General features: G+C 60.2%; 1 protein-coding gene across 1 annotated transcript in view; it reads left to right on the top strand.

Annotated features, from left to right (window-relative positions):
- The first annotated feature begins 6,022 nt into the window (after nucleotides 1-6,022).
- The window catches only part of FOXF2 (forkhead box F2), a 4,357-nt gene continuing 1,504 nt past the window's right edge, over nucleotides 6,023-8,875 (top strand). Inside the window, exons 1-2 of the mRNA XM_007452111.1 lie at nucleotides 6,023-6,914; nucleotides 6,957-7,229. Of these exons, the coding sequence (XP_007452173.1) occupies nucleotides 6,023-6,914; nucleotides 6,957-7,229 (1,165 nt within the window). The remainder of the gene's footprint in view (nucleotides 6,915-6,956; nucleotides 7,230-8,875) is intronic.

The following is an 8,875-nucleotide window of genomic DNA, read 5'->3' as shown; positions in this document are numbered from 1 at the left end:
ACTGCCCTGGGGTTGCTACGGGAAACCTGCAGCCGCTCCCTCCTTGGGAAGACGCGAACCTCGACAGCAAGGTGGGCCTGGGGAGGCGGCCTTGGGGCCTGTCTAGGCGCGGCCTCGGGCGCTTTCCCGGCCCCTCAGTCCCAGCACCAGCGAGCACTCCCTCCCCCTCGCTCCTGCGGGCTTCCCGGGCGACAGAGGGTCAGGCCGCCTCCGCAGAGGACCGACCAAGGGGGGGGCGGGGGGGGGAATGGGGGATGGGTTGGAGGGAAGGCTCCCGAAAGGCAGCTCCTCCAAGGCGGCGTCTGGGCGCCCCGAGGTCCCGAGTCGGGCTCTGGGCGCCGAGCAGGTTTTATTTATCCCTGCAGAGGATGCTGGAGGACAAAAGAAATATTTGGACGTCAGAGCTGATTTATATTTTTGGAAGAGCGACGTTTCCTTTTCTGAAGAGAAGCGAGCGCGCCCCATATCCTGAGCGCAGCGGGGAGACAGGAGGGGAGTTTTGATGCTCCAGGAAGTTCATCCATAGCGGCTCGGGCCCCGCGGGGTTCGCTGCCCCGGGGAATATTTATTTATTGGAGCGGGTAGGGCAGGAGGGGAGGAGGCGAGCCAGACGCGAGAAGAAAGCCCGACTCGGCCGGTTTGGGACCCCCAGGGCGCCTCCAGGCCCGCGGACCCGCAGCCAGCCAGTCTGGCCTCTCCGTCGTGGCGGGGAGCGTCCGAGGCGCGGCCTCGCGACCCCCGAGCGCGAGCGTGTGGTCGATGCCCCCGCAGCCCCGGGCGGGCACCCTCCTTCCTTATGCTCCCGCCAGCCGGGCCTCTGCCCAGCGTGCCACCCACCTTCTTCCCGAGCCTGGGAAGCAGAAGCGGGCACAGGGCCTCCCAAGCGGGGGCTGCAGAGCAGGGGCCCAGCAGGGTGGGCGCCGGGGAAGGGACTTCGAGCTCAGGGTGACTTGGGGCTCACTCCTACGACACAGCCTGGCTCCACGGTTTCTGTGCCATCAGCGGGGGTTCCCTTCCAGCAACCCAAGCCGCCTCACGGTGGCCCTGCGGAGGGGGGCACCCCACCCACACCTGTTCCACTGTGTTTCTCCCAAGACTGGGAACGGGTGGGACAGGCTTCCCTAATTTTCCTTCGCCACTGGAAGCTGCCCGTTAGGAGTGGCCGTCCCGCCATGGAAACCCTCCTCGCAAGCCCCGGCCTTCCCCACATAAACGCAGAAGGCTGTTCGCGAGGCCCGAGGCCGGTCCACTGCAGAGCCGAACCGGGCAGACGGGCCGGCTCCCGGGACCACCCCCAAAAACGCGTCTCCCAGGGTAGGAAGCTGGGCCTTGAAGCTCGGGCAGCGCAGAGGTGGGAAGAGGTGCGGCCTCCTGGGAAGGGGCTCTGGCAGGCTGGACCCCTTTTCGCCTCTCCAGGCACCGCCGATCCCGCCAAGAGGGTGATCAAGTCTGCCCACCGCCAGGCGCAGGGGATCTGGGGCCCATCCGCGGATCTCTCAGGAAGGTGGCTATAAAAAGAGCCCTGCCCGGAACACAGGCGTTGGAGAGCGGAAGAATCTATCTAAATAAACATTTGGAATTGGGTGGCTGCTTTCAAACCCGGAGGTCTGGGGCCTCTGGACCGAGGAAGGCGAGCAGACGTCCACAAGGGTGTAAAATTCCCGCCGTCACCGCTCTGGCCCAGGTGCCCTCTCCAAGCCCGCCCTGGAGCCTCCTCCTGGCCTCGCGGCCGCGGACGCATTTTCTGTCATAAATAAGCATCTCTAGCTTGGCCTCTGGGGCGCTTCCCCACACAGGCTCACCCCCTAGGCCTCAGCATGCAGTGCCCACCGCTGTCTGGAAAGGCCTCTCGACACACACGTTAACTTTGGACCAAAGCACAGACTGGACAGGGCGGCCGCTTTGCGTCGGAGTTCTGCTGGGCTGGGGAAGGAAGGGCGGCCGCGGGGCCAGAGGTGCCCGCGAGGGGAGGCTTCAGAGGGCCACCAACAGGGCGGGTCTCTCCGGTGGGTAGTTGGTTTAGTCTAAGCCATTTCGTGTAAAACCCACGCGGCAGGGGAAGCACGCTAAGAACATAAAACGTAAACCGCAATAATGAAGAGATTTCCTAGAATAAAACGCCGATTACAGGACAAAATCAGAGAAACCCAGGCTTCCTGAAGTTTACATTCCCCTGCGCTGGAGCAGGGGCGGGACCTTGGGGTTTGCAGCAGAAAGGAATCCGTGGCCCAGATGGAGACAGTCTACCCGAGGGGTCAGCTCAGGGTATTTCTGAGAAATACAGGGGCACCCCCCAGTATTTCTGGTTGACTGAGGAGCGCCTGGCCAGATCTGCAGTCATTTTAAGGAACCATACCTTTCCTTCCCATAAGAAAGAAGTCAAGACTTTTGTTGTTTATAAGACAGTGAAAGTCAATCAGGAAGAACTCCGAGACAGGGCAGCCTCCTGAGTAAAACTATTTCACAGACAAGCACAGCTTTTTCCTTCTCAACCGTCTCCCACGCAGAAATTCAGGTATTCCTGCCAGGGACAGAGAGTTTGACATAATCGGTTATCGCATGCATTCTCACCCAGGAGATCTGTATAAATCAGTAATTAAAACAAACTTCTGAGACTTTGTTTTGCTGCCCCATAGTGGAAGCAGCAGTGGATGGAGACCCCAGACCTGAGCTGCAGGCCAGCTCTGTCACTTGCCCACGTGTGACTTTTGGCAAATCGTCTGACCTTTCTGAGCCTCAGTTTCCTTATCCCTAAAGGGGAAGGTAGTGAGACCACGTGGCGGTCACATGATATGAATGTAAAGGCTTATGCCTGTGAAATCTACAAGGAACAAATTTCTAGACTTGAGGGGTCTCTGCCAGGGGAACAGTTTCCACAGGCAGAAGGGGGGGTCTCCAAGAAAGTGGTCTGAAGAAGGGCCCCTTCCTGCTCAGACAGCTAAGAAGGGCACCGACCTCCGGACAGTCCTGGAGTACAGGGCAGCACTAAGACCTCTGTGGAGAGGGGCTGCAGGTCTGCAGACCTGCTCTCCAAAGCCTCTACTGCCTTTCCAGGACCTGCCCGGTCTTCTGGAAGACTGCCCAAACTATAAGTGGGCATTTCTTGCAAGTTCAGAGGGTTTAGGTAAAATGGATACCACTGTCACTTGGATGGGAAGGGAGATTTTTTTAAATCCTTGATCACTGAATCAGATAAACTGGTAGAAACGAAAACTGTATAGGGTTTTTGGGTTTTAATGAGTATCTGTGGACCCCCTAAAATCCCAGGCAAATTGAGAATATTTTCTTTCTGGAGGAAGGCTCCATAGCTTCCATCATATTCTCAAAAAGACTGGGAACTACTGGTGTGTAAGGTTATTACTAGCCCTGCCTGGATTTTAGGGTCAGTGCTTTTTATTCTTCACTCTCTGGGTCTGAAAACCTTTTAGCGCCTGAGATCCAGGCCCTAGAATTCCCAGGTGCAGAAAATCAGAGAGGGTCCAGTGCCAGCAATATGTCCACTTGCTGGATTTTTCCCAGATCCAGTGCCCACCACCCCCATCTCCAAATGAGATGATTGCCTTCCTGGTCCCTCTGCTTCCCAGCTGGGCCAGTTCTCTTCCCACTGCTTGCGCGCGCACGCGCGCGCGCGCGCGCGCGCACACACACACACACACACACACACACACACACAGAGAAGTCTGTGTCAGGGGAGCTCCTTTCAGATATTTCCACTTACAATTAAGTTATTCCCTGTAAAATGACAAAAGGGGTAAGAGAAAAAATACCATGAAATTAATGGGGCCCTATCAAAAAGAAAAAAAAATAAAGCTCACCAGTCACTCAGAAAGGAATTCTTAGAAGTGGAAACAACTGCAAACCCCCTTCCCCAACTCAACCAAAACATCCCATCCGGAAAAGAGCGGCTTGTTTCTTTTTTCTATTGGAAATGAGCAGTAAACTGAGTTCATTTGGGCCGTGTTTTCTTAGCTGACTCGCAGCTACAATCAAGCCATTTTGGGACACATTCCCATGTAGGTACCAGGGGTGCTCTGGAGGAAGCTGTCGACGCCTGTTCAGCTAATTTAGGTTTTCTTTGTCTAATTACAGTGGAGCTTAGGGAAAAGGAGCCGGGCTCAGGGCAGTAAACTGACACTCGGTCTCTGTGTGTGGTATCCAGGCAGGGTTTGATGGAAAAAGCCTGCTTCCACTCAACTTCAGGTCACTGTCTGGGGCCAGCCCAACCCAGCCCCCAGCCTCCCCCTCGCACCCCTCGCACCCCTCCCTCTCCTGCCCCACCGGCACACCCGACCAGAAGCAACCCCAGCACTCCTGGGCACGCAGAGCGGGTGCAGCCCCAGGGCCTGCCCCGGGCCTGTTCCACCCGGGGGCTCTGGCTGCCCCCCTCTCCAGACCTGGCGCCCTCTCCCTTTCTCCCCGCCCCCGCCCCGACTCCCCAGCCTGCCCAGCGCACGCGCTTGCACCCCGGTCCTTTCTGAGCAGCCACAGAGGGGCGCCGGCCCCGCCGCCCCTGTGGTCCGCGGTCCGCAGCGCCTCCCCCGGGGGCCTCCCGCATCAGCCCCGTGCGGCCCCGGAGGCTCCCAGGCCTCCTGCTCTCTTCCCACTTCCAGCCCCGTCCCTGGTCAGACGACGTCTCCTCGCACGTGTAATCCAATAACCAACTGTCCGGTCTCACCGGGAGTGATTCCTCCGAGGGCACAGCCTCTCTCCCAGCCTGACTCTCACTTAGACGGAGAGGACCCAGGCACACTGGGTGGGGTGTCGTCCCACGGAAGCCAGCCTCGAGCTGGCAGGCTCGCTTGGGTGGGCGGCACGGGGCCTGGGGGTGTAAAGCCCGTGACAGCTGCACCCCCCTTCAGGACTGAGCACAAATACAGCTATCTCACTCCTGTCACTCAGCGCGGCCTTCTTTCTGCATTCCGTACAAAACATCAAATGGCAAACGGAAAGGAAGGGGAAACAAATGCAAACAGGAGTCCTATTCGACCACGTTTCCAGGGTCTCTAAAGAGGAGAGTCTTTAAGCAGCCTGGCCTCTGCCCTCTGCTAACAGCGGCGGGAGCCCGCAGGCCCGTCACAGGAGAGAGGGTTGGCACGTTACCTTTGGGCGTCGCGGGCACCCCGGCGTGTGGCGGAGGCGGCAATGTCTAAATGAGCTGACAGACGGTGTCAGTGCGGGCGCAGGGGCAGCGGCTAAGGAGGTCTGGCGACGGCACCCGCGGCAACACCACTCGGCCGGCCCAGGACCGGCCGGGAGGAGGAGGGGGAGTGAAGATTACGTCCTCCACAAAACAGTCACTCATCACCCCAGTTTCTCTGGGTCACATACCTTTAGAAAAGTCATCATAAAGTGTATGTGTGTGTGTATGTGTATGTGTGGGTACACACGCATTGCCGTTTATGTGTGTTGTTGGTGGCTGTTTAATTATCTACACTAAGCTTTATCCTCAGAAATTATTAAGATAAGTGCTGTCTTTATTTTCTATAACTGTAATATATGGTACTTGCACACACGAAGCACTCAGTGTATTTTTGAATGAAGGAGTGCATTCACTCATAAGCCAATAGTGTTATATTGTGTAGTCTTCACATTTCGTCTATCAGAACCATTAATTGCAACATTTTACTGTTTTGTTTTGTTTTGTTTTTTTCAGAAAAATTGTAGATCTCTCCTAGGCTCCTCAGACTTCTTTTTCCCCTTCCTCTTCCAGTTCAGTCCAGTTATCTGTCTTCTCAGGAATGTTAGAACTTATTGTGCGAGTCACAGTAACTACCAGGAAATGTGGATCCTGATTTCTATAAAATTTACGTCAACATTGCGTGACACAGGAGACACAAATGTTTGGAAAGTGAGAAAATGATGGAACCAGTCTCCATGATTAAACCACTATTTTCCTACTCATTTTAACTTCCTTGTCAAAAAGTTGTGCCGGTGTATGTTCAGGTACACATCACTTGAATATGGTAAAGGAAAATGTTAAAACCGCTTTTCCCCGCCGCCGGGCCCCGCTCCCGGGCCCCCGATGACCTCCGAGGGCGGGCCGCCGCCGGCCCCGCTCCGCCGCGCCCGCAGCCCGGGCCCCGGCGCGCTGCAGGCCGCCCTGATGAGCCCGCCGCCCGCCGCCGCCGCCGCCGCCGCCCTGGAGGCCGCCTCGTCCTCGTCGTCGTCCGCCTCCTCCTCCGGCGCGGCCGGCGCGGCCCCGAACGCCTGCAAGAGCGCGGGCGGCGGCGGGGGCGCGGGCGGCGGCGGCGCGGGCGCCAAGAAGGCGAGCTCGGGGCTGCGGCGGCCCGAGAAGCCGCCCTACTCGTACATCGCACTCATCGTCATGGCCATCCAGAGCTCGCCCGCCAAGCGCCTGACGCTCAGCGAGATCTACCAGTTCCTGCAGGCGCGCTTCCCCTTCTTCCGCGGCGCCTACCAGGGCTGGAAGAACTCCGTGCGCCACAACCTCTCGCTCAATGAGTGCTTCATCAAGCTGCCCAAGGGCCTCGGGCGGCCGGGCAAGGGCCACTACTGGACCATCGACCCGGCCAGCGAGTTCATGTTCGAGGAGGGCTCGTTCCGCCGCCGGCCGCGCGGCTTCAGGCGGAAGTGCCAGGCGCTCAAGCCCATGTACCACCGCGTGGTGAGCGGCCTGGGCTTCGGGGCCTCGCTGCTGCCGCAGGGCTTCGACTTCCAGGCGCCCCCATCGGCGCCGCTCGGCTGCCACGGGCAGGGCGGCTACGGCGGCCTCGACATGATGCCCGCGGGCTACGACGCGGGCGCCGGCGCCCCGGGCCACGCGCACCCGCATCACCACCACCACCACCACCACGTCCCGCACATGTCGCCCAACCCGGGCTCCACCTACATGGCCAGCTGCCCGGTGCCCGCCGGGCCGGGGGGCGTCGGCGCGGCCGGGGGCGGCGGCGGCGGCGGCGGCGGCGGCGGCGGCGGCGGCGGCGGCGGCGGCGGCGGCGGCGGCGGCGGCGGCGGGGACTACGGTCCGGACAGCAGCAGCAGCCCCGTGCCCTCGTCCCCGGCCGTGGCGAGCGCCATCGAGTGCCACTCGCCCTACACCAGCCCCGCGGCGCACTGGAGCTCGCCCGGCGCCTCGCCTTACCTCAAGCAGCCGCCCGCCCTGACGCCGGGCGGCACCCCCGCGGCCCCGGCCGGCCTGCACACCAGCATGTCCACCTACTCGCTGGAGCAGAGCTACCTGCACCAGAACGCCCGCGAGGACCTCCCAGGTAACACGGGGCCTGGCCCGCCGGCGCGTCGCCTCTAGGCCTCCCCGCTCTGGGTGGCCGAGGCCCAGGGGAAGCTGGCACCCTATGGGGGGTGGGGGGTGGGGTCGGGGTCACTGGGCCTTCCCCGACAGGCTTGGCCCCTGCCGGGCCTCCCGAATTTTCACCCCTAGGAGGATGGAGTCAAGTGCCTGCGTCCTCGGGCTCTCCGAGTGTCCTCAGGGACTGCAGGGCTCAAATCTCAGGCCTGACTTAGCTTAGGGAGAAGCCTTGTGGCCTTAGGGGACCTTGGCCAAGGCTCTGTGGCTGCTTTCTTGCGTCGTTTTCTCAAATTGGTTTTGCTGTGCTTTCACCCAAAAGTACGTGTCCAGAAGGGAGATGCTCGGTACCTGCCGTGTGCGTGGGGAGGGGCTCCGCTGGGCGAGGGTTGAGAGGAGGGGAAAGGAGGGAGGGACGCCAGGAAAGCAGAGGGGTTCCAGGACCCTGCACAAAAGGGCAGTGTTGCCAGGGAGGAGAGGCGCCAAGCGGTGGAGGATTCTCCTGCCTCCCCCCACGGTGGACCCAAGTTGATGACACATGGGTCCGGCCTAGGCCAGCAGCACCTGGGGCCCGCAGCGAGGCTCCCCTGAGAAACGCCTGCCCGTTGGGCGCCCCTTGTCGTGTTGATGGTGTAAATTGTACTGGTTGCAGATTATGAAAATTTATTGACTCGCCCAAGGCGGTGAAAGGTGGGAGGGGACAGATGGGGGTGGAGGAGGGAATTTGAATATTTAGCCAGGTTTATGGGGACAGTGGAGATAAACCCTTACATTAACCCCTGGGAGGCAGGCTGGTCTGCCCGGCAAGCGGGGACTCTAGCTGACACTCACCCGCCCCGATTAGAAAAGGGTTCGCAGGACGACGACGACACCTACATTACATGTTCGTGCATCGGTGTGGGGCAGAGCGTCAGGGAGAAAGGAAGTCCAGAAATGGGCGAAAGATGTTGGTTCCCTGGACGGTGAAATTTCCCAAATAGGCCTTTTAAATGCGGGTCTCAGAGGTTAACTAAACAAAGACAGTCTGGGCAGGACCACACCGGAGAGGATTTTAGCCTGACTTAACCCACTGAGAGCGAGTCTTGTTCAGTTTTATGGGAATTTCAACAAGTAACCAACACAGACGACCCTCCCCTCTTATTGTTTTTTTATCCCCCTGGGACGGGCTGTCAATCACCTCTGAGCCCTGGCGGCGCGCTCTGCGCTCTCCCGCCCATCCGCTCCCCTCCCGGCTCCCCATTCCGCGCTCCCGCCGCCCTGCTCAGCCGCAACCGGGACTCCCAGGCGGGTCCGTGAAACTTCCGCGGCTGCCGTGAAACACTTCACGTTCACTCAACGTTCAGAATCGCGCAGAAAGAGCCTTCTGACCGTTCTGTGAGGCCGCCCTCGCCCCACGCCACACACCGGCCGCACGCACGGGTCCCAGAAGCGCGGGGACCCGGGAGCACGACTCTGTCTAGAGGAGAAGGGACACTGCCTCGCCGGCCCCCCCGGGAGCTCGCGCGCCCTCCGGACCGAGTCTGGGAGCCCCGAGGAGGCCATGGCCCGGCCGGGACGCTCTGCTTCTCCCCAGCCCCCAGCCGTGCTCTGGCTCCCGCCCCCTCGAACGCT

The sequence above is a fragment of the Lipotes vexillifer genome, unplaced genomic scaffold (assembly GCF_000442215.2).
Source record: "Lipotes vexillifer unplaced genomic scaffold, Lipotes_vexillifer_v1.1 scaffold1162, whole genome shotgun sequence".
Taxonomy (NCBI): Eukaryota; Metazoa; Chordata; class Mammalia; order Artiodactyla; family Lipotidae; genus Lipotes; species Lipotes vexillifer.
The sequence above is the reverse complement of the archived record's forward strand: the minus strand, read 5'-3'. Positions and strand labels throughout refer to the sequence as shown.